The sequence below is a fragment of the Corylus avellana genome, chromosome 9, assembly GCF_965113065.1.
Source record: "Corylus avellana chromosome 9, dhCorAvel1.hap1.2, whole genome shotgun sequence".
Lineage (NCBI taxonomy): Eukaryota > Viridiplantae > Streptophyta > Magnoliopsida > Fagales > Betulaceae > Corylus > Corylus avellana.
This window is the reverse complement of record NC_142498.1, coordinates 19118283-19144417: the sequence shown is the minus strand read 5'-3', so window position 1 is coordinate 19144417 and position 26135 is coordinate 19118283. Positions and strand designations below refer to the sequence as shown.

The 26135-nt window shown below is 36.3% G+C and overlaps 3 protein-coding genes across 3 annotated transcripts; all 3 read left to right on the top strand.

Moving 5' to 3' along the window:
* The first annotated feature begins 1539 nt into the window (after window positions 1–1539).
* On the top strand, window positions 1540–3574 carry LOC132189712 (RNA-binding protein 1). Its single transcript, XM_059604488.2, has 2 exons — window positions 1540–1836; window positions 2309–3574. Exons 1-2 carry the CDS (start codon window positions 1615–1617, stop codon window positions 3080–3082), a joined length of 996 nt encoding a protein of 331 aa, XP_059460471.2. The 5' UTR covers window positions 1540–1614; the 3' UTR covers window positions 3083–3574.
* A 2170-nt stretch (window positions 3575–5744) lies between these two features.
* On the top strand, window positions 5745–11158 carry LOC132190590 (uncharacterized). The gene is made up of 5 exons (XM_059605625.2): window positions 5745–6148; window positions 6236–6363; window positions 6465–6577; window positions 10084–10269; window positions 10944–11158. Exons 1-5 carry the CDS (start codon window positions 5838–5840, stop codon window positions 10971–10973), a joined length of 768 nt encoding a protein of 255 aa, XP_059461608.2. The 5' UTR covers window positions 5745–5837; the 3' UTR covers window positions 10974–11158.
* A 10107-nt stretch (window positions 11159–21265) lies between these two features.
* On the top strand, window positions 21266–25092 carry LOC132189950 (AP2-like ethylene-responsive transcription factor ANT). Its single transcript, XM_059604807.2, has 9 exons — window positions 21266–21910; window positions 22005–22626; window positions 22773–22855; window positions 23018–23026; window positions 23128–23216; window positions 23296–23369; window positions 23458–23508; window positions 23597–23673; window positions 24014–25092. The coding sequence occupies exons 1-9, from the start codon at window positions 21610–21612 to the stop codon at window positions 24640–24642; spliced, it is 1935 nt and encodes a 644-aa protein (XP_059460790.2). The 5' UTR covers window positions 21266–21609; the 3' UTR covers window positions 24643–25092.
* Window positions 25093–26135: the final 1043 nt, after the last annotated feature.

Here is a 26135-nt window from a genome sequence, read left to right as displayed (position 1 = left end):
TCCTTGTTTTTATTATTATTTATTTATATGTTTTATTAAGGTATTAGGTGAATTGTTTAACAAATAAATTAAAAGTAGTAGTAAGAAAACATGATGTATATATATATAGTTTATTAATTTACAGAGTTCCAAACTTCCAATGCCGACATGCCATATATATATATATATATATATATATATATATATATATATATTCTACCTTATAAATGTTCATGAAACATGAAATTAACAATGTGTTAATAATGGAAAAAATGTAATTTGTAATTGAAATTAATGTGATGTGCCTGTACTCACTGTTTGCTCCGGTGAATATTTCCCATAACTTGTGAAGGACAGTTTTTTTTGCAGGGAGGATTTATTTATTTATTTTTAATTCGGTATATTAAATTGATGTTTGTTCAAAATATATTTGATTTTCACATGCATTTTAGAAGAATGTTGGTTTAGAGAAAAATTTTGTCCACTTGTACGTAAATAGTACCAAAATAACTTGGCCGATTAGAAAGTTGTTATAAACCAAGGATCTGTTTGGATTTGCGGTTTAAAAATAAGGATTTTAAAATGTGCGATTTGAAAACGTGGCGAAATCGTGGTTTGAACTTTAAAATTTTAGTTTAACTTTTAAAATTGTGCATTTTTTAAAAAACAAGTCCTTACATGCTTTTCATTTTTAAATCGCAATTTTTAAAAATGCAATCCTAAACAATTTATATTTTTGGGATTTGATTTAAAATTGAATTTTTTGTCTATAAAATCGTAATGCTAAACACACACTAAGAGTCCGTTTGGGATTGTGAATAAGTACGATTTTAAGAATTGCGTTTTTAAAATCGCCACTCTTTAAAATCGCAAAGTCGTTTGGTAAAATATTTTAAAAATATTTTTTTATCAAATATTTGTTATGCAAAATTGTGATTTTGGTTTAAATTCGCATTTTTTTTAAATAAGCACCCCCTAACCTGCTTATAGAAATCACAGATTTTTTTTTTCTATTTTAGATTAAGTGCTTTTTAAATCACAATGCCAAATGCCTTACGTTTTGCAATATCTTTTAAAAACTCAGATTATTCTTGCAAAGTCGTAATTCTAAACACAATCTCAATCGCAATATTGTAATGGTAAAAATTATATTTTTATCCTACGATATTGACATAGTAGTTCCAATTAATCTTTAGATAAGTTGTTTTTAAATTAAATTTATAATTAATTAGGATTGCCTTATCAATATTGTAAAATAAAATTTTTAAAATAATTATGACATAAAAAAGTGGCCCATATACAATATATCTGAGCCACATTATCACAACTTCTATACAAATTTTCAAAACATTGTTGGTGCCAAGTTTCAAGAGCAGGTCCAATAGAGTAGAATGGGCTGGGGCCCATATACAAATACGCAATGAAAGAACTTCTGCAGCACTGCGAGCCCAGCCCATCCCATGAATGTGGTATTGGATAGCTATTGGATCCGAATCACTGGACCTCAGGATTCCGTAATTAACCTTGGCGTTGACTGTTGACTGTGTGCTGCGTGCGAGTCCTTTCTGATAAAAGTAGCTCTCTTGCTAGACAAGTTCTCTAGGGTTTTAGGGTTTTGGCCTTGGGGGCGGATCAATGGACTCTGATGAAGCCAAGCTCTTCGTCGGGGGAATCTCTCGGGTGACAAGTGACGACACTCTGAAGAGACATTTCGAAAAGTACGGCACCGTATTGGGCTCGTCAATTGCGAAGGACCGGGTCACCAAGAATTCTAGAGGGTTTGGATTCGTTTGGTTTTCTGACCCCGCTGCAGCTGGTCAAGCCCTTCAAGACTCGCATGTTATACAGGGAAAAACGGTCAGTTCAAGTGCCTTTTTTTTTCACTCTCTCTCTCTTAAATTTGGAGGTGGAGCAGTTAGTGTCCACACTCTTTTTGGTTGCTGAGAAAATAGGACGACTTTGGAAGGGATTCGGATAACTGCGTGAGCGTCTTTTGTGTACACTGTTTCAAGGGTTTGCTCTTTGAGCTAGAAATTGTTCTCGCTATCTTGCGTAAATTGTTGCAAAAAATGTACCTTTAAAAAAAAAAAAAAAATTATTGTCGCTGATTTTTTTTTTTTTGGTGAGAAATAAACACTCGCCTCCGACTCCAATTAGTTGGGATAGCTGAGGTCAGTTGCGTGCTAAGGAGTGGAACACCCTTTTTCTTTTTCTTTCATGATTCCTCAACAAAATTAGAATTTATTTTATTTTATTTTTTAACAGAGCTTTAATATATGTATATATTTTTTGGGTTATGTAATTTACTGTTATTTCCTTGATTTTATAGGTAGAAGTGAAAAAAGCAATACCCAGAAGTGAACAACAACAACAACACCAAAACCAACCACAGAATAGGGGATTGAGTAAGAGTAGTAGTACTGACAATGGCGATAATCAGTTTAGGACTAAAAAGATTTTTGTAGGGGGTTTGTCAGCTAGTCTAACTGAGGAGGAGTTTAAGAATTACTTTAAGAGGTTTGGTAGGGTAACAGATGTAGTGGTCATGCATGACAGCACAACTCATCGGCCTAGGGGCTTTGGCTTTATCACCTTTGATTCGGAGGAATCCGTGGAGAATGTTATGCAGAATAGCTTTCATGAGCTGAATGGTCGGCTTGTGGAGGTCAAGAGGGCTGTGCCAAAAGAGGCAAATAACGGTAGTGACAGTGGTTTTAACACGAGAATTGAGGGTGGAAGAGGGTCTCCTGGCAGTTACTCTCCTTATAGTCTCAGATATTGGATTCTTCCCGGATATGCGCCCTTTCCTGGGTTTAGTGGTGGTGGGGGCTCCCTTTATGGAGCAAGTATGTATAGTGGTTGGTATCCTACAGGCGGATCTGGTGGTGTTGGTTCTGTGGTTGCTCCACTTGCCCCTAGAAATCCATGGTATGGCCCCAGGGTGATTGGTGCTGGGGCTTTCCCGTTGCCTCATGGCAGTGCTTCCATTTATCCTGCGTACTTTACTGGGGGGGTTGGAGGTATAGGTATGGCTGCGGGTGCATATAATGGGATCGTTGGGCATAGTGAATTGGAAAGCGAATCTGGTTCTTGGTGGCAATGAACACGTTACACGTGCCAGGTGATGCAACACCACCTCGTGTTTAAGGGTTAATGTCAGCTGCTGAATCTTAAGGTTTGAAGGGAAGCAATGGTGCTACTTTTAGCAAGAAAGCCTAAAGAATCTAGATGGATGATTTGAGCCTAACCCTGTAGGTAATTCTAGTCGAACTCTCTGCACCTATTTGGTGGGTATTGAGAGGTTAGTAAATATGTTTACTGATGGGGCTGGGTGATTATTTGTCATTGTTTCTTATGGTACGTAGATTAAACCATCATTGTTCAGATGTCCTTATTGGACATGCTGCTTGCTGTGTGTCATCTCCTGCTTTAATGATTCATTGGTACAGGATTGTGTCTTCTGTAATATAATCGCATTCAAAATCCAACTCCTTTGTGTTTTTCTTCTCTAACTACATGCTAGAATAGTGAAGTGATTGTGAACTAAGGTTGAATGTAAAGCACTTGCATGCTCATTAAAATCATTTTTATTTGTTGTTGTTGTGTCGTGTTGTGCATTGAGTCCCTTATAAAAGAAAAGGGAAAAAAAGGAATATGGTAGAGAGCATTGATTAGCTTTTCAAAATGCATCCTCTCTTCTTGTGCTTGAGTATTATCAAGTTTGAATGTGTTTCAAGTACATTATAAAGATTGTGTATGAAAAACTGCATGCTGTATGCATTTGCAAGGCGTTGTTAAAATTAGAAGGGGACTTTTTCCATAGGATTTCCTCTCTATTGATCAGTGTCGAAGCTAGGAAGGGATTTGGGAGGGTGGCAGCTTTAGGAAACTACCAAAAACCCCATAGATTTTTACAAGTATCTAGTGTCTTAATTTAAGGTTGCATTTGGATGTGAGGATTTAAAATCAAGGGGTTTGAGTACCAAATTTTAGTATAAACTGTTTGATAAGAATTTTGACAGTACATGATTGTTCTGAGTTGGAGAAAAAAGTGAGTTTTGTTTCCACAAATCGTTTATGTTATGAGTTTGAAATAACATCTTACACCTGGTTATTTCAAATTTGTCCTTTACAAACTTCATTCAAGCCATTTGAATAAAAAAAAATTGAAATCCAAATCATTCTCTTGAAATGCTTCTATTCAAATGAACCATAAATGAAGTATTGGTATTTGATACAAATATGTGGTACTCTGTTTATGATTTTTGCAGTCACCATATTTGCTTGCATTCTTTATCCGCACATTGTCTGCTATCATTATAGCTTTATCTTGCACCAATTGATTAAACCATTCCTGTTAGGTTATGGTATCAAATTCAAATAAATGAGAGAAGAATTTTTTTCTTTTCTTTTGAATGCAAATGGTCTTTGGATCAAATGGCATTTCCTCTGTCGATAAATGATGGTGAAGGGTAAAGTCATAGGTTTAATCAATCTTGGGTGTTTGTCTTTCCCTGCTTGTGTTTTCCTTCTTTCTATTTTTGTTTTTGTGGGCTTGTCTTTCCCTGTTTTGGTTGGCATGTTAACACATCCTATTATCTCATATTTGGTAGTAGCAAAAGCATCATAAATTGGTTTTTGATAGCCGGTTCTTGTACATCTTTGAAGCAATCCTTGGCTAGTTGGCTTGTTCTGATTCTGCTTCTAATTTGTTTATAATCCAGTTTGTTTATATATGTATTACAAAAATTCTCGAAGCATTTGTTTTTGCATAGAACTAATGTCATCAGAGCAAGGGAAAGATATATTGCAGGGTGTTTGTACAGTGGAGCATAGACATGTTTTAACTTGTTTTTTGAGAGTTGAATAAAACTGCAAATTGATCAGGTTAAAAATTGGCCCAGGGGTAATTATGCCTTAAAACACCAAGAAGCAGTATAAAATTAATTGATAATCAGATTCTCTAAGCAAAGACGCTTGAAAGGGTTAACTATTATTTTTAACTATTCCCAAATTACATTAGCCTGGTGGTACTTTCTTTAATTATTCATATTTTGTAATACACGTGGAAATACTTGGAGATAAAGTTTTTAGCTCAGCATTCAACTTAATCAATGCACAAGCAGCCAACTAAATTTAGCTTAGAGTTTTCTTAATTATATCTATTCTGCCCTCTCTTCTTTGGACAGAGGGTAATAGGAAAGGCTGTGTTTTGCAATGGAATGGAAGAAGAGAGTAGAACGGTAGTGTAATAGATTTAATTGATATGAAAAAAAAAAGTAAGAATGTTTTATATAAAAAAGTGAAAAAGTTTGTTTTGTAGTGATTTTTTTATTTGAATAGTAATAAAAAGTGATTAATGTGATGTAAAAAGTAAGAATGTTGAAGTTGATTTTAAGAATAATTTTTTTGATTTTTGGGTTCGGCCCGGCCCTTTGCCAAACACAGCCGAAGAGTAATGCTATGAATCATATTTTTATTCTCTTAAAGTTGATGTGGCTTTTAAAATCACCATTAGATTAAAATTCAAGTATGATTCATCTAAAATTTAACAATAATTTTAAAAATTACGCCGACTTTAAAAAATAAAAAGAGGATAAAAAGAAGGTCCGTAGATCCTAATCCCACAAATTCATTTCTCTCATTATTAAATGTTCACAAAAATTTACAACCCACAAAAAAAATAAAATAAAATAAAATAAAAAATCCATTTTTAATCCGGAAAATAAATTAAAGTCGATAATTCTGGCCCCCAAAAATTAAAACAAAAGAAGAAAAAAATATCTTCGACTCTCCGTATTCCGTCTTGCAAGCGTATCAACGTAAACCCAAAAATCAAAACGCAAAAAGAGGAAGAAATGCTTGTGCTAAGCGGAGCTCCAAGCGGAGCTCTATCAGCCAAGAGATGTTCCCTCTCGTCCCCTCCCATTCCCAAATTCAGTAAGCCAAATCCTCTTCTCTTCTCCAACCGCAAACCCAGATTCAGTCCCAGACCCCTCTTGAATCTCACTCTCGCAACCAAACAGGATATCTCTAGCTCCTCCTCCCCCGGCCCTCCCCCTCTTCAAAATGACGAAGAAACTGTTTTCGTGGGTCAGGAAAATGTTCCTTTGGAGGGCGTTATCCAATTCGACAAACCCGCTTCTTCTTCTCGTTTGAACAAATGGGGGTAGGTGTAATCTCAAAATCTCTGATTTTTCACTTTTTTGGTCTTGGTTGGTAAATTTAATGGTTTTGGGCTGGCTATGTATCTCAGTTGGGTGGCTTTACTCGCTGGTGGGGATGTTCTGGCCTTGCTTGTGTTCGCTGCAATTGGGAGGTTCAGTCATGGCTTCTCAGTTTTTGACACTGAGACCCTGCGCACAGCCGACCCTTTTATTGCCGGTGCGTTTTGTTCTTGTTGGTTTGGCTTGATTTCGACAAAATCAGATTACCTTTATTATTGGGATGTTTTAGAAAATAAAACGAATGCGGGTTATCATCAGGGTGGTTTTTGGGTGGTTACTTCCTCGGAGGTTATGCGGAGGATGGCCGTGGAATGAATGGCCTTTCGAAGGCTGTCGTTGCTACTGCTAAGTCGTGGGCTCTGGGAATTCCAGTAAGTTCATAATGTTGTTTTGTTTTTTCCTTGACTTTCTAAAGTTTTTTCATCAAGTCTGTGAAAGTGTTCACTGAAATTGCTTGTCTCATCTTTATAGGAACTGAATGTTTTTTTTTTGGAAGAACTTCCTATTAAGTAACAACTGTTGGTGATGATCTCAAGAATAGTAGTATTAGAATTGCATTGGGAGTTATTCTAAGATTACCGTGATGCATTTTGTGAGTTTGAATTCCACTTTTTATATGCACTCTTTATCGGTGCAGCTACTCGACTTCCCTGTCATGGTCTTGCATCAGATCATTAAGAGGTATTACCCTCAAAGGAAAAATATGTCACAATTTCCGGCATTTATAAATGGAGACCTTTGTTAGCGTTTGACCTTCCAAACGCTTTTTCACGGTAAAGGACAAGGCTCTCCAACCTGTAAATTTTTTATAATAGTTTTTCACTTCAAAATCGTGATTACTAGTTGTGCTCCACGCATTCTATCTGCCACCCTTGGATGTGTGGCAGATAGATTCAAAGAGATGAAACAAGATCTAAAAGATTAAAAAAGAAGAAAGTAGGAACATACACTAAAACCCAATTTAAGACAGATCTCAAAAAAGAGGATTTTAGACAAAGCACAGTGGTGTTGCAGTCCTCAAAGAGGCACCAATTCATTTCCCTCCAATGCTCCACATTAAGAATGCAATAATAACTTTCCAAATAGTTTCTTTGGAATGTCCTTGCTCTTGATACTTTCAACAATGTAGCAACTCAAGAATGTTGCTAGGCTTGGTCCACAAAATTCTAAATAAGTTGAGAACCAAGTGCCAAAGATCTTTGTTGTACTCATAGTGGATGAGGGCATGATTCACGGTCTCATTCTTTTTACATAGGCAAGACAAGTTGACAAGAATAAAACCTCACCTTTTAAGATTATCAACCATGAGGATTCTACCCAAAGTTATGGCCCATTTAAAGAAAGCTATGCGGGGCAAGCCAGAACCTTCCAAACACTTTTCTAGGGTGAAGACGTTCCAATCTCTTAGGCATATAGGTTGGTAAAGGAAAAAGGAACAAAAATTACATGGGTAAACTAGATAACATACTCTAGATTATAGTTAGGCGACCACCCTGAGATAAGTAAATCTTCTTTGAACTAGCCAATCTTTTTTCCATTTTCTCAACGACCCTATCCCAAATAGTTTTCAACTTAAAAGTTGCACCCAAATGAAGCCCAAAATATTTCATGGGTAGAAAAGAGATCATACATCTGAGAATATCGGCTAGCTCTTCTTGAAGTAATACCTCCCCCACTCCGACTAATTTAGATTTCTCGAGATTGACCTTCAAGCGCGAAATAGCCTCAAAATAAAGAAGAATTTTATCCCAGGTTATGGATTTGATCAAGATTTGCATCACACAAAATAAGTGTATCATCTGCAAAAAGAAGGTGAGATATTTCCAAGGGCAGAATTTTGGATTTCTATCTGGAAACCTGCTAAAAGCCTCTATGACAATCACGAAAATGAGAGGCGAGAAGGAGTCCCTTGGTCAAGGCCTTGAGAGCTACCAAGGAGACCGTATGTTAATCAAGGTAGAGAAGTGGGCCATGGAGATACAAGCATAGACCCATTTCTTCCATTCAATACCAAAACCAAGACGCCCCTAAAGATAATAGAGAAACTCCTAGTTGACATAGTTGTAGGCCTTTTCCAAGTCCATCTTGCAATTAGCGCTAGGGACTCCCAATTTCTACTTGCTGTCCAATCACTCATTAGTTATAAGAACTAAGTCTAGAATTTGTCTTTCTCCTATAAAGGCATTATGACTGCTTAATATGAGCGATCCCAACACCTATTTCATTTTGATAACAAAAACTTTAGCCAAAATTTTATAAACACTCCCCAAAAGGCTGATAAATCTAAGGTTCTTTACTTCTAATTCTCAATCTTTTGAGGGATAGGACTAATGAAAGTAGCATTAAGGCTCTTTTTGAACAACTTGTGCTCATGAAAATTATGGAAGACACGCATAAGATCATCCTTCATTATAGCCCTACAAGACCGAAAGAATGAAATAGAGAAAGTCATTTGGGCCCGATGCTTTGTCACCATCCATACCAAGCAAAGCCCGAAGAATTTCCTCCGCTTGGAGGGAACGTGATGCTCAAAATTTTGAAGATTGTGAGAGCATGGTGACAAAGTTAAAGCCATTACGATCAAATCCCTTCACTTTTGGATGGCTGCTCACAATAGTTTCCGCTTCTAATTTTCTAGAAATTTTGGATTTGTGTGCTTCTTCTCCCTAACATGGGGTTTGTCTTGTACACTTCCTATGCACTTGGTTGCTCTTCTCTGCACTTTTTATAATATTGAATTACTTATTTAAAAACATTATCTAGATTGGATTACTTATTAAAAAAAATGTGTTATCTATTTGACGGAAAGCAGTAACAGAGGTCTTGATTTACGAATGCCTGAAATGAAGGTCTATTCTGGTCTGCAGTTATTGGCTTGATAATTTGTGCAAAAATAATTTTTGCAGAATAGAAACTTGTTAATGGAAGATGTGGGAAGAACTTTGTCTCCAACATAAAGGTTCAACAAACAAATTTTACGCAGGGAAGAGTAGTCCGAATGCTCTTATAATCTGCATCTTACCCCATGGCATTTCATGCTACCTGATGTAGAAATCCAACTACAGTTGATTATAGGTTACATTAGTTTTACATCAAGCAATATAAGCAGAAATCCCTGATATAACAGTAAAAGCAAGACTTCTAGGCGGATCGATTCATCTAGTTCCCATTGAAATAGGATCTGGGCAAGGAAAAACAATTGTAATTCATTGGTTATTGAGGGCATCCTGAAAATGCCAGGGCCAAAATATGCTTTTAAATTCCAAATTACTGGATGCTGCCAAAGGGAATGGGTGAAAAAGAACAGACGTGGGGAATGGTAGAGGCAAAATAGAGCCTTTGCACAATTTCGTTCGAACATGAACAGGATCTATATCGACACAGATTCTTAATGGACAACTAAAATTGGTTGATTGGTAATCTATACGATGTACACAGTTTGTTACAACTTGTTTTATAGAAAAGTTGTGTTTCACTGTTGCTTATAATTGATTATTAGGGTTTTATTTTCATATTTATGTAGAATCTGACTATATGATGTGATCTTCCTAGACTCAACAATTTTTGTGTTAAATTGGCTTCGTCTTTTTTTGGTTATCAAATGTCTCTTTTGCTGTTTAAGAAGATTGAATGAAAATCATTATATTCCCCAACTCTACTTAGAAGGTCACATTTTCTACCATTTGTGTTTAGTTTCCTGAACACATACATAGAGGTTTTTATATTCTTGAAAATATTGTTAGCATTGTCGTAGTTCTTTGTAGCACATGATCCGCCTATAACTTTGTACATGGGTTTTTTTTTTCTTTCTTTCTTCATGTTATTAAGCGAACAAGATACCTGTTAAAACACTGTTTCTGTTGTACATTAATTTCAGCTAGGAATAATTATAAGGGCAGTAACGTCAGGCCATTTTCCACAATATAAATTTATAATAGTAACGATGGGAAGTACTGCTGTTTTACTTATTGGATGGAGAGCAATATTGTACAACATTCTTCCCAATGATAAGAGCAAGAAGAGTGATGTATATCGGCGTGGCAGCCCATTTGAACTATTTGAGGTATGGAATTCTTTCTGCCTACGTATCATATTGAAATTTGTAATATTATGGTGGTAGCTTTTTGCCTCTACGAATGAAATATCTTCCTGCACAATACTTCAATTAATGTTATCAAGAGAGAGAAAACCATCGTTTTGAGGTGAACAGTGCAGGTTTCAGACACTAAAGAATTGCTTCAGGTGGTGTTTCTTGTATATTTTTTGTGTAGGAATTCGTAGAATGTAAAATGCCCACATGTGGCATGCTGGAAAACCTTTGGCTTCTAAGTTTTGCACTGTATGCTAGAAAGTTTGTTAAGATTAAGTTGGTTTCTTGGAAGGAAATTGAGCTTACGAATTGATTTCCTAGTCCTGTTAGTTAATGAGACAGCATGGGGAAGGAGTAAATTTGTTCTTATTCGGTAATAACCCTTTCAACCCCAATTAGCTTAGGAATTGGAAGACAGTTCAAGTATATGAAAAGTTTTTCCTGCCGTTTCCTACTTTCTTGTATATGTTGAAAGATAGAGAAATATTCAGGTACATTTGTCATTTTTTTCCAATCTTTGCTATGCTAGGTTGTTAGTACAGTTTATATTGAACCAGACCTAGATATTTTTTAGGAATTGGCACTGCTCTTTTCAAATGCACTGTGATACTGATTCCTGATAGAGATTCATTTCTTTATTGTTGCAGTTGCTCTCGTCATTAGTGCGGAGGTGGTGATGATGAAAGCCATTTCTTATGTTCTTGTACCATCTTGTCATCCACCTAGACATCAGTTTTCTCTTGGTTCTTCTTCTCTGACTCTTGTACAAGTACCTGCCGTAATGTAACAAGTGAGCATTATGTTGAATAGATATGTATTAAGTACAAATTTTGATTTCTAGAATCCAAGTATCATTACTCTTGCTTAGTCTCCAAAATTTGTTTCATCTGATGTATTGATATAAGGAATTAAGTATAAAGATCCAAACTTTGAACAGAAATACATTAACTCATTTAGTAACTACCTAAATCATTCGTGTTTGGAGGAAAGAAATTATCAGAGTTTTGAAAACCGTAAATGGACGATGATGGAATTAAAGGATTTTTTCTTCAAGACTTTTTATTATTTGGACAGCTGTTTATTAGTTAAATATTTCTAACTTTCATGTTTTTCTTGATCTTTCTTCTTCTTCTAGCTAGGTGTTTTTATTGTATGCTTCCTGTCTACTTAGGTTGCACTTCTTAATGAATTGCGTAAACTTATGTATATATACATATATATTTTTAAAAACTACTTGAATAATTTGGTTATGCACCTTTACTAGATCTGTTGCATCTATTTCTTGAGCTGCTTTGGCCTTTTCAGTTTAATTGTAGAGAACTTAGTCCTATTGATTTGCATACACTAAAACATAGTCATTGAGGTCTCAACCATAGTGGTGGCAGTGGTTTTAGGAAGGTGCTCATGATAGATGCTTTATGTCTTTGGATCTTATGGAACAATAGTTTGAATAGTAATTGGAATGTATATACTGTAGTTGGAGACAAGGTTTTTATTCCTCAAGTGTTTAGAGAACCATGACACCCCCAACCAACAAAAGAATGGAGGTTTAAGTAAGAACTCTTTTTCTTGTATTCTTCATGTGTATTGGGATTGCACCCCTCTATGCTTTTAATGAAATAGATTTATCAAAAAAAAGTAAGAACTCTAGTAACAGTAATAGCCTGTCAATCTTAGAACTAAAACAACTTGTGTAGTGGGTCTACCAATACTCTGAGGAAGAGTTCTAGAATGACTGTAATAGGTTAGATAGCGTTACATGTAGTAGTAGTAGTAGTAGTAGTAATGCATCACAGCACAACCCAAAGCCTAGGGGCTCTGGTTTTATGCTTAGAGTAGTGCATAAATACTTTCTTTATGGTCCTAGGTACAGAATTCTTCATGGTATGCACCTCTTCCAGCGCAATGGCATTGCAGCACATATTTATGGAAGACACTGTTCCGGTGGTTGGTATAAATGGGTCTTTTGGTTTGTACCTATTATTGTCCCTAGGTGCTGGTGATGAGGATGAGAATGTGGCTTTTGAGAGAGCCTTTTGGGTTAGTTTGTGATAAGAGAAACGTTACATGCATTTTCAAGTGTTTCATTTTATAACATGACAGTAAAAATGACTATTGGATTCAAAGTTTAATGGTGATTCATGCAAAAGTTAACGGTAAAGATCACCATTCATCCAGCTCACAGCTGTCTCATCATTTCATTGGAAGCAATTATAAGTATGAATGATGTTTCAATAATTCACCAAAAAAGTCTTCATTCTGGTTAGTTTTAAGAAAGGACAAAGCTGTTGTCGGATTCAGAAAATAGAGATGAAAATCAGATCCCACAAAAAACTGCAGAGGCATGGGGAGAAGCACATACATCAATACTGCAAAAGAAGTGCCAACATTACTGTCAGTGCATTTTTTTCAAAAGAATAACCCAACAGGACCAACATTAATATACAAGAAATCCCATGCCCCCACCATTCCATTCTTTGCAAACATTCAACCGTTAGCAACATTTATCCAATTGAAGAATCAAAATCAACCAAAAAAAAAAGTGGTATTTGAAGGCATGGGCCAGGCTTTTCCAAGGGTATGTTGAGGCCCATGCCTTGATGCACCATTTTGGCAAGGAACTCTCAAGGTTGTAATCCATGTGGGTGGATAACCTGTAATGCTGTGAGATGGGACATCTCCCCATGCAGGTGACAGTAAATATAATAGGGTCAGGGCTAGGAGACTGGTCAGTCTCGTCTACAGGCTACCTATAGCCGTCACACTAGAAACTCCTTTTAGCTGGCTTAAGGTGTCACATGACATGAGCCACAATATGCTACGAGCCAATACCTTGTCAGGGTTGACCATCCTGTTGGTCTTTGAACGGTGGATCATGTGGCCATGATTATCCAATAATCACATCGTTGTTTTGGCCATAATCTCTCTGCAGTAATCAGATGGTTTAGCAGGTCCAAAGCCCGAGACCCAAATCCCCGATCGGCCGTAGACCTGTGAAAGCAAAAGGAAAAATGGTCCAATTTGGGTTTGCTTTAGACTGCATCAAAGGACAGAGTGCATGGGAGAGTCATTTTCATCACATTATTATCAGGTCTAAGTTCTTTGCATCTTTAAGCATGGGGGAATTAGTTGGGCGTTATTAGTGTTTGGACAAAGAGATGCCCTATTGCCCATCATGTGAAAAAGAGTTTCAAAAAAGGTGTGGGAATGGCTTTCTTTTTCATCACATTCCTGCCAAGTCAGAACATGTTTGCTCCTAAAAGCTCACAACCCACCATAAATAGAAACATTCTTTAAATTATCTTCCTTCCATTAACTAGTAAATTCGAAGATAAACATGTTTCAAAATTTTTCTTATTTCTCATCACCCAAAATTAGTAAAATGCGAAAAATAAGAAAAACGTTTACAAAATACAAAAATGTACTCGGCACCATAAGATGCTACGTTCACATAGTTTCAACAAAATTTCACTACAAGAAACATGAAAAAATACATTCATACAAAACCCTATATTTAGAAGCGAATATAAATACAGCCCCTAACTGAGTTAAAACTCTTAAAACAGACTAATTTCTATTTAAACCGTAAGACTTCTAACATCGAACCAAGTTGAATACATAATCAGACTCCATATATACGACAGTGTTGCATGCATGTGGGACATACAAGTCCACAAAATAAACTTTTGTTTGAAGTAAAAGCAGATCCCACCTGCTCCTTTAAGAAGGAAGGTAATATGCTTTGAATTCTTCCAACCATATGCTTTAATAATAATAATAATAATATGTATCATTCTTTTGGGAAGTAATGCCTTATTGATTAGCTTAATAGTTGTTTCGACAGTACTTGTTTGTATTTCATAGGTTCTTTCTTACTTCAATTGGTGACAAAAAAGAAAGCTACTAGTAGTAGTGGGATCTTTGAAGCATGTCAAAGCTAGTCACTAAAATTGAAAGCAAAAGAGACCCAACTGTTGAAGAAATAAAAGAGGGACCGGAGAGAGAGAGAGAGAATCTAAGGTGACTGTGACGTGACAGAGGGGCCAAGATTTTGACATGTCATCCCCGCCGGAGAGAGAAGAAATGGGGAAGAGGAGGAGGATGTAAGCGAAGAAGAGGGTTTAAAAGGTTGTTAATGAAGAGAGAGAGAGAAAGCAAAATGGGGGATCAGCGAAAACTGAACAGTGAGACAGCCTGGTTGTCCTTCTCAAAGCTGAGTAGCCATCGTCCCAGAAATCTCGTAATCCACTTTGTTTGTGTTGCCCTCCCATTTATGGCCTATTTTCCTGTGATCTTTCGCTAGATTTTGTTTGGATTTTGTGTTCATCACGTGATTCTCATTACTCTCCCAACCTCATCTCTCTCTCTCTCTCTCTCTCTCTCTCTCTGTGTCTCTCTGCCTCTGTGGGCTGGGCCTCAGAATTGAGAGGGGGAGACCAAACACTTTTTTTGTCTGTTGCAAATTGGCGCCAAAAAAAATTTTTAAAAAATTTTTGATTAAAAGAATGGGTAATTTCACTTTAAACCTATAAATTATCAAGCGATTCGATAAATCTCTAAACTTAAAAACTTCTTAATTTGGACCATTGAACTTTCAATTGCAATCAATTTGAACTCCTCCGTCGAATTTTAAACGTTAAAAGTGAAACAATGATATTTATACCTCTGACTTTTTTATAAAATTTCAAATTTACCTTTAATTTCAAATTAAAAAATAAAAAATAAAGAAAGTTAAAAAAAAAAAAAATCATTAATATTTTGGTCTTTTTAGGGTAAATCAGAGAATTTAACGGCTAAATATGATGGAGATGTTCAAATTGACTGCAATTAAAAGTTTAGGGGTCTAAATTAAGAGATTTTGAACTTTTAAATGGTTTATCAAATTAAATTGTAATTTAGGGGTTTAAAGTGAAGTTAACCCTTAAAAAAAAAAAAAAAGAATGTTTCCAATTTCGGTATGATGCAAGTTTTCTATAAAAAGCTTTAAAAATATTAATTTCATTCATGTGAATAATGAATACGTACTTCAAAACAAAAACAAAAGAACAAAAAAGAAGAAGAAGAAGAAATCATGTGAATTTGTATATGTATTTATATGGATTGCAGGCAATGGCACACACAAAAGAGGGGGTACTTCGCAGTCAGTGGGCAGGGGGAAGCTGGGCACCATTTCTTGCCCACTTTGATTGGCATTTGGCTGCAGGCAATCCGTATGCTTTTCAAACTACACACATTTGATTTCTCTGGGCTTCCCTGTCTTTTCTTCCAACCTGTCTCTAGCTTTGCAAAGAGGCTTATTTTTCTTTTTAATTTCATTTCATTTTTAAACATGGGTATTTTGGCATAATTATTCACAACGAATGGGTGATATTGCAAATATTTTAAAGTTTGATATTAGGGAGACGATTGCAAAAGTGCTAAAAGTTCAAGTGGGTTAAGTAAAATTTCCACTAAAATATATCTATATAATAATACATTATAAAGTCTATATATGTATATGTAATTATCTATACTATATAGTCTATATGTAATGTGAATTGCGAGACATTTTTCTAAAATGTCAATAAGATAGCAAGTATGATTTCAGTCAAACCATCTGATCATAGTTTTTTTAGACGGTTTGATTAATGATCAACCATCATATATGATTACTTTATTTTATGGTGAGTAAAGGACTATGATCAACGACCAAGATTTCATTGCATTATAAATGTAAGGGCCAGAACAAAGCATTGAAGAACAAAATGATCTAACGGTTGTAAATAAACACGTTTTGATCCAACATCCAAGATTTCATATCGTTAAAATCGATGGAGCTTTGATCCAACAACCAATATTTAATGTTGAGATTCTAAATATGATCGAAGTCAACCATGATTTCATCACCAAGAGTCCATCAACTTTTATTGTTCCATATTCTCAGCCATCTGATCTTCGTGCTAAATCCCAACCGTTAAGATTGTTACCTTGCCAACACTCATGGTCACGGTACTATTGGAATAGGTGCTGCGTAAAATTCGGTGACAACAACCGTGCTTTAAAGAACAGTTTTATTTTTAAAATTATATTGAAAGAGTATTTTGTCTCATTAAAAAGTAAAAAAATAAAATTATTATTCTAATATAACTAACCAGATATTATCTCGTTTAAATAAACCGGAGAGAATTATATTCTTTATCTTTAACCACAAAAGTCACATACTCATTTCCTTGTTGAGCCTATTAGCTATTCCCACCAAGTCGAAGCCCCTCATTTGAGTTTGTAAGTCACTGACTTCAGCTCATGGTCTTCACGAATAAACATATATTCAAACAATCTCTCAGCCTCGGTCACCTAATCAAGAAAATCTATGATGTGAAAATGCCCGTTAGATAGGGGAAGGTTGATCTTCATTCGATAACCATTGGAGTATTGGACTCCCCCGACAATGTACTATTGGCACATTCCCTATCCTCCATATGCCCCTTTGAAACCAGCACCACCATAAGCATCCCCACCAATCCCAATGCCGCCGCACTCAAAGCTTCCATACCCAACGCCCACTCATCCAATGTGTCCATGTCCAACAACCCTTCGGCCTACTCCTCCATTCTTTCCGAACACCCATTTAGTGAAGTCTTCATCATCATTAACAAATTTCTCATAAAGTAATGGCCGATTTATGAGAGCAAGATCTTCATCACGAACTCCGTCATCCCCTCGGCTTCAATCACCCTCTGCAACTTGCCTATCAATTGTTGTGCTTGTGAAACCTAAAAGAGCACAAATTTCCAAAAAAAAAAAAAAAATTCTTCTAAATTCAATGTCCCAAACCATTCCACAGGTTGTAGCATAAATAAGGCTACAATTATAGAGATGTACGTAAAAAGAAAATTAATCACCTAAACAGGAAATTGGCTATGTAAGGTAAAGACCAGCTAAGGTTAGAAAATAAAAATTGAGAGAAATACAATTGGTGGTATCCTTGTTTTAACACATTCAAAACTAAAAATCAATGTTATTGTATAATTAATCGGATGCTTGGCCTCCTTGATGCGTGTTAGCAAGACCGGGGCACAAGGCTTTTGCCAGTAATCAAAATATCAAATAGAGACAAATTACCGTCAAGGGTAGTGGTTCAATGACCCAAGGAAATTTTCAAGTAGTCAGGGCATGTATTAGGGCGTGTGTTCGAATCTCCGCAATGGAGAATTTCTACATATGCCTGATTAGTATTAGCCGCTATGGATTCCAGCCCATTGATGCCCTGATGCGCCTGGGTCAAGCTATGACTCAGTCAAACTTGAAAGAACGCTTGCGGTTCCTACCGTCTAGGCCTTTCTTGTGTGGCTCCCAGTAGGTAGGTACTACTATGATCACGTCTAGGTAGGATAGCTACAATTGGTCTTCTCAATCTCCCATTTTTGCTAAAAAAAAAAATGGAGTTAGGAAAGAAGCACCCCATTATCTTTCCTACTCGAAGGCTGGTGAAAATGAAAACACTTTGTCCTGCATTACATCCGGGAAGAAAAGAAAAAGAAAAAAGAAAACTTAGTGATCTCTCTGCTAGTGATGATGGATTCACTCATCATTGCTACATAATTTAAAGGGAAAAAAAATCCCAACTCTTTGCACCCACACGCTCTCCCTGGTACTTCTTTTTCCCTCCGAAATTCAAGGTTCAAAACACCATGATTCACGTTTGAAAATCTGTCTCCATGAAGACTAGCTTCCATGCACATCTGCATGCAACATTCCCACTCACAAAAAGAACCCCACGAACAAGTTACAAGACAGCAAAACCCTAGCAATTATTTTTGGAACTCCCTGCCAATATAGGATAAAGGAAAAAGGAATAGCAAAAAGCACAAAAATTCCCATGTAAATAATATACATGGGACAAGTATAGTCTGCACTAGCCATTAACAAAATATTGAGACATATATGATGTTGATTTAACTAGTGTTTTTTTTTTTTTTTTTGCAGTTAATAAAATAGTTCATTTCTTTTCCAAATTATACAAGTTAATAAAAACATATACCATAGCCTAAAAGTTACACTTACATGATCAATAACAAAACAATTCCATTAATAAAAAATTATAAAAAAAAAAACATGTGAATTAGGAAAGAAAAAGAACAGCATCCACACAAACATGCATACGTATGCAGAACATTTATAAAGTGAAAATGCAGTACTATTGTAGGATAGAAAATAAAATGCATTTTCCACCAAAAGCTTTGTTTTCGGGGGCCCTTTGCTCATCATTCCTGGAATATTACAAGTTTATGGGAGACCCACCACCCGCTTTTTGTCTGGAAGCAGTTGTTGACTATATCCCCTTCCCCTTAAATAAAGCAAATGGCCTTCTGGGTCTCTCTTCTTCTTTATCCATTTTACTTATTATTAAATAAAACACCAACAAAACATCATTCCACACTCTTTAGGGCTAATGAGATTTTGACTAGTTCATTCTTTTAAAACCTCACCCTCTTAATAGTTTATATTGCTGATCACACCCTATTGATTATTTATTTTTTAAAAAAAAATCTTAAGAAATATATATTAACGAATAATTCAAAATATAAAACACTTTTCAAAACCCAACGCATCGTGATATTTTTTTTTTTCAAATAAAAAACACATCCGAAAACATGTTAATTAATGAACGTAATATTGTGTGTTTTGTTGTAACTTGATCATCCCTTACCTAAAATTTTATGTGTTATAATACATAATTCTATTGTTAGAGAACTAGCATTTGGCTTGCCAAATTTTAGTCAAAAACTTCTTCTTTTTTTTTTTCAATTTTAAGTACCCATTTTAAAAAAATACTGTACATTTCACTCTTTAATTAAGTATTTCTCTACTCCATTAAAATAATATTTTTATATTTAATTTTAACTAATCTTTTTCTCTCTCTCTCTCTCTTCTCCTCATCTCTCTATTTTAAAATTAAAATAGAGAGAGAGTAAAAACTAGAAAATTATTCTAGCCTTTGAGAGTCCAATGTGTGAATGATTTTATGAGTTTTAGCCAAATTTTAGCTTAAAATAGTATTTGCTAGTCTAATGTCAATGAGCATGTCTAACCAAATGTAATTTTAGCTGGTCAAACACAAATTTAAGTGATATATGGCTAGCTATTTTAGTCCAAAAGTTAATGAGCATGAAAGCTCAAAAGCCTAAAAAGAAAAAAACAAAAAAAATTGACTCTTGATAAGATACGCACATAATGTTAACGATAAAGTTTTTTTCTAAATTGGGTAGGAGGAATTTTCTTCAACCTTGTTTATAAAAGTGAAATATGTCAATTTTTTTAATAACATGTGAGATGCACATGATTTTTTAATAAAATGTATTATAATTTTGTCTCTACTATTAAAGAAACATATGTATCTCACATGTTCAAGGAACATATGTCACTTTTATAGAATATGTTGAAAAAAATTCTTCCAATCCAATTTAGAAAAAAACTTTGTCCATATGTAAAAATGTAATTGTTTTGAAAAATAAATAATATTTAAAGTGAATAGTTTAAATATGGACACAAATACCTTTAAAAGTAGATAATTTTTTTTTAAAAAAAAATTAATTAAATTTTTTTAAAAAAACAACAGCAAATTGTCGGTGAATCTTATTTTGACCCCTAAAGCAATACTAATTACGAGATAAACTTATTCGTGTCAGCGGTGTCACAAAAATGTCCGTCAAAAGAAGGGCGGCTCTCTCCCTTTGACTGTAGTAATTCTCTCACCCACCATAACGGGCAAGGACCCTCCTACGGAAATTCTTATTTATTTCACCTCTCAAAATATGTTTTATTTTTTAATAAACCATTTCTCTTTCTCTTTCTCTTGTGGGTCTGCCTTTCTTTGCTGTTTTCTGCCACATTCTCGTGAATCTTGTGCCCCTCGCTCGGATTTGACCTTTTTTCTTTTTTCTTTTTTTCTACGTAGTCTGGAAGCAAAAATATAATTGGAATAATCTTGTGAAAATCAAACTAAAATGAACAATTAAATTAATGATACTCCTAAAATGGGCAATCACACGGGGTCAGTGGCACTTGGAGAAAAAAAAAAAGAAAAAAAAAAAAGGGTGGAATATGAACCTGCTAGCTAAAGTGGCCCTGCAGTCCAAATAGGAAATGCAAGATTTGCAATAGTACCCCTGTTTTTTGTTTTGGAAAGGAGGATACATAATTTATTTTGCAAGATGACCCAGAAAGAATTGTTTTCTTAAAATCAAGAAAAAGCCAAGTTTAGAGGATTGTACATGAAAGAATTAAAATTCGGAAAAGGTCGTGGCCTTCATAAAATTTATTACTGCATTGATGCTTTTGTATTAGATGACAGTCACAGCCCACTGTCAGAAAAATTAAAGCTCAAGGTCAGCAGAGGTCAGGTGAGGTGACCCACACACAAACACATCGTGTTTTTCCCCAGTGGACGTTGGATGATGGGCTGTGACCCATTTAAAGTCGCAGTGGGCCGTGACTCTAGTTTGTCGTTGCTGGTATATGAAATTGAAAGCTGGAAACCAAATTGGAGCAGTATTTAAGTTTGAAGCTCAACTAAAAAAAAAAAAAAGATTAATAATATTGGAGGCCATTTGAGTGGCAGATTGGCACAGAAGGGTGTACTGTATGAAGTGACTGGATGGGCAGATGTCCGGCTCGTCAAATCTATGTTAAGGACCTGTGACTGTAAAAATAAAAGCACACCCTATTGGCCATTCTTGATCCACTAGATTCAACTGTCTAATGTGAGATGTCCTTTAAGAGAGAGAGAGAGAGAGAGAGAGAGAAGGGAAGAAGGAAGTAGATAATTTTCTGGGTTTTTGAGTATAACGAGGAGATATTAAGGGTGCAATTGACAGGGTTTTATGAGATGGAGATGGATTTTGGTGTTACATTATTGGATCTGGGTTTTTTGTAGGGTTTAAGAAAAAGGCATAGAGGGGGGTGAGGGGGAGAGGGGAAAAGCAAAAGACGTGAAGGGGGGTGGGCTTTCTCATATACACAGATCCCTATGGAATGCAGGGGTGCTTCCCAGCATCGTTTGCTAATATTCCTTCTTTTTGTTTAGTTTAAAGAGACCAGTTTTGTTGTTCTATTTAGAGAGAGAGAGAGAATGAAGAACTCTTTGCATTGAGTCCTGTAGCTAGAGAACAAAAAAAAAAAACAAACACCAAAGTTTTCAGAGGAAGGGAGGGCAAGAGATTTTGCTATCATTAGTTTATTTGCTTCCCAATCATTGAGAGTTGCGTTGCTGCAGGAGATACTAGTAAGAAGAGCCTTTGGGGGAGTGAAAAAAGGAGGAGAGAGAGGAAGAAGATGAAGTCCATGAATGATAATAACGGGAGCAATAATAATAACTGGTTGGGCTTCTCTCTCTCGCCCCACATGAAAATGGAGGTTACTTCTGACGCTCAGCATCAGTACCATCATCATCAACCCCAGCCTGTTTCTTCTGCTGTTCCCGCCAGCTTCTACCTTTCTCCTCAACTCAACACCTCTGGAATCTGCTATGTGGTTGGAGAAAATGGCGGTTACCACTCTCCCTTGAGTGTTATGCCACTCAAGTCAGATGGGTCTCTTTGTATTATGGAAGCTCTCAGTAGATCACAACCAGAAGGTGCGCTTAATAATTTTTTTTCTTTTCTTATTTATCTTCCTTCTTCATTCTTTAGACTCTGAACTTCTTCTACGCTCATCTTTTGTTTGTGAAGGGATGGTGTCAAGTTCCTCTCCGAAATTGGAGGACTTTCTGGGTGGTGCAAGTATGGGAAGCCACGAGTATGGAAGCCATGAAAGGGAAGCAATGGCTCTTAGCTTAGATAGCATCTATTACAACCAAAATGCTGAGGCTGAAAACAGCAGGGAGCAGATTTCAGTTCAAAGCCACCTATATTATGCTGGACTTTCTTGTCATGACATTTATCAAACACCGTTGGAGGAGTCTAAGGAGACCCATATTGCAGATTGTAGTTCCCAAATCGCTGAGGATGGGATACCTTCACTGAAAAACTGGGTGGCTAGGCAGTACTCTTCCCATCATCATGCTTTGGAGCAGCAGATGAATGGCGGCAACATGGTTGATGATGGTGGAACTTCTGGGTCTGTTGGTACAGTGGGTTGTGGGGATTTACAGTCTCTAAGCTTGTCAATGAGCCCTGGCTCTCAGTCTAGCTGTGTTACAGCCACCAGGCAGATCTCGCCTACTGGAACCGAATGTCTTGCCATGGAAACAAAGAAGAGAGGTCTCGGAAAAGTTGCCCAAAAGCAGCCTGTTCATAGGAAGTCCATTGACACATTTGGTCAGAGAACGTCACAGTATAGAGGTGTTACAAGGTTCGTTAATACTTTCCTCTTTTGTGAGATTTTTAATCATTAGTACGTTTGTTTTTCCTCTATTTATCTAAATTAAATTGTTTTTTGTTGTAATTTCCCTTCTTAATGTTGTTCAATTAAACCCTTTTCAAATTCATCTCCAACAGGCACAGATGGACTGGTAGATATGAGGCCCATCTATGGGATAACAGTTGCAAGAAGGAAGGGCAAACCAGGAAAGGAAGACAAGGTGAGTAAAATAAAACAAAACTACAAAAAAAAAGCCATTCACAGTATTTGTTTGGAAGCATTCCCTATTCACTGCATTTCTTTTCTTGGTTCATATCTGACTTTTGCTTTGTTGTTCATGACCCGTGTGGATGCCATTTCTATCGAATGATGATTATTTCAGTTTATCTGGGTAAGCTTCTTTTTCCACCTTAAAAACCAAAATAATCATTATGTTATCATGAATAATCTTGTTACTTTATTAATTAAATCAATTTGACATTTGAACTTCAGGGGGTTATGATATGGAAGAGAAAGCTGCAAGAGCTTATGATCTTGCGGCTCTCAAGTACTGGGGTCCTTCAACCCATATTAACTTCCCGGTATGATTCGACCCAGATGTCTGTCTTTGTTATCTTGTTTTTCGGTTACTAAAATCCCCTTCATTTGGCCTTTTCATAGTTAGAAAACTATCAAGTAGAACTGGAGGATATGAAGAAGATGAGCCGGCAGGAATTTGTTGCTCACTTGAGGAGGTAAAATTCCGAGTTATTGTTCTATTCTGTTGCCTGTGCTGCCTTTTGTACTCTGGATGATACTCAAGTATTTTCCTTTCCTTTGCAGGAAAAGCAGTGGGTTTTCAAGGGGGGCTTCAATGTACCGAGGGGTCACAAGGTGTTTGTCTTTGTATAGGAGAAATAGTTCATTCCAGCTAGTTCTCTCTAATTTTTTGTTGTGTTTCTAAGTATTTGTTCTTTTGCAGGCATCACCAGCATGGGAGATGGCAAGCTCGGATTGGCAGAGTTGCAGGGAACAAGGACCTTTATCTCGGGACATTCAGTAAGTTTATGCGTTTTTTTTTTTTAAAGTATTTTTTCAATTATTTATCTTTGATGTTCAAAATAAACTATTGATTTGGAAGTCCTTTGGGTATAGTAGTGTTTGGAGAAATTTGAAAGTTGATTTTTATGACACCTCTGCTTGCTGTCTCTCTTTCCAGCTACTAGTGAATAGTTATGCTTTTATAAGGCTGAATTGCTATACTTTGAGACTGTAATAAAGCACTTTTTTTAAGGCTGTTCCTCTCAGAGGAGATAATAAAGAGAAACAAACGATTTGCTACATTTTAAGCTCTTGGAAATGTAGTTTTATAATTCTCTTCCTCAAAACTAAATTTCAGGCACCCAAGAGGAAGCAGCCGAAGCTTATGACATAGCTGCCATAAAGTTTCGAGGTGTAAATGCGGTCACCAACTTTGACATCACCAGATATGATGTTGAGAGGATCATGGCCAGCAACACTCTGCTTGCTGGGGAGCTGGCTAGGCGAAACAAAGATGCAGACTCTAGAACTGAAGCCATTGATTATAACCCGTCATTGCAGAACGTTGGAGAAGCCAATCAACCTGAGAATAACAGCAATGGGAATGGCTCAGATTGGAAGATGGCTTTGTACCAGCCCCAACAAACACCAAACGCCTGTGTTGAGTCATCACTTGATCATCAGAAATCTAATTATCGAAGTCCCTCTTTCTCAATGGCCCTGCAGGATCTGATTGGCATTGATTTAGTGAACCCGAGCCAGTCGATGGTCGACGACTCGGGCAAACTCGGAGCCCACTTTTCAAATCCATCCTCACTAGTGACCAGTTTGAGCAGCTCAAGAGAGGTCAGCCCTGATAAAACTGGCTCCTCAATGCTTTTTGCCAAGCCCCCACTGGCTAGTTCTTGGTTCCCAACAGCTCAGTTGAGGCCTGCTGCCATCTCCATGTCTCACTTGCCAGTTTTTGCTGCATGGACTGATACCTAAAAAAATGCTTCATGCGTTTGTTTAGATGTGTAAAGTTTTGCATGCACAAGTAAAAAAGGAGGAAATGTGGTGTTTGCTGGTGGAGGAAAGGAAAAGGAGGGTGAAGTAAGAAGATTTTGATTTGTCTTTCAAAAGTGCTAGTGGAGGAAATTAGGCATTAATGAAAAGACAAAGGGTGCGGGCCAACTATCTGTCTCTGGCCTCTCAAGTGTAAGAAAACTTTTTTCAAAACTGTGAGCCTTTCTTTGGTTCATATTGGAATGAAAGATTTTGCAAAATGGAGGGAAGAATTAAGGGGGTCTAATGATTAAATTCAATGAAATGATGTTTTGCAATATAGAAGTGGCCATTTTACATTATTGAATTTGCTTTTTTCTACTTTTCTAAGTCATGCTAAGTACAAAACCAGCTCAATGTTTCCCAATAATGCAAAGGAGCTTGCTTTGACCACGCTATTCCTCTTTATATCCCCCAATCTGTTCCTCAATCTGCATTACACCATCATTGCAAATTCCCTTTTGCTCATCTGAGCTTTCCTCAAAGGCAGCAAACATTCCACTCCATTATTCAAAAAAGGGTGGTAGAGATTCTTTGCTGAAAGCTTTAGTTTCCATATTTTAGGATTTATGTTCATAATTACTCACGACTTGTCTCCCATTTCTGCAAAAGGGGTAATGGTTTAAAAATTTCTTTAGCTTTTCTAGTTCCATTTGCTGTAATCCAAAGAGATTTTGGATGCAAAAGCTATTCCATGTCCTGGTGTGGATGCCTAAAACAACTTTAAAGCCGCATAAGTGTGAGGTTTTCCCACGTGTGCCACCGCTTGCATGCACGTGTTATCTCGATTGCAATTCTTGACCCTTGTGTGTACTTAAATGATAACACGACAATGAGGACCTCATTGCCGGAAAAGCAGGAAAAAAAAATCACCAATTAAAGTTGGAATTAGTTCAATTCAATTATTGTACTTGGAGTTAATAAGAAAATATAAGTACCATTTTGGTTCTAAGATCATGATTCTCCAATTTTTCCATTTCCTAATGTGCAGTAGCCTAAACAATATAGGATCGGCAATTTGTGCGTCGAGTTTGGAGACATAAATATATGACGATATAAGTTACTAATTTAATTAAATAGTTAATACCTTTTGACCTTAATCCGCTAATTTTATGTTTAGTTCGTATCGAGTTTATAGGTTTATAAAAACTTGTCAGTTTGTGTCCAAGTATGAATACAAGGCTTTACAGATCTTTTATCCGATCTTTCTAATTAATCGAGTCATACCCTTTAATCATAATTCACTAATTTTATGTTGAATTCATGAGTCGTGTTTGTTAAGGAAGAGCATTATAACATTACATAGCAAAAGTACCAAGTCAATCAGTAGCATATCGCATGTCTGCAATCTCGTCTGGACGGGATTGCAGACGAGCCTCTTTGTGACTCTCAGTGATCCTCTCGTCTGGACAAGCCTCTCTGGTTGCTCTCGTCTA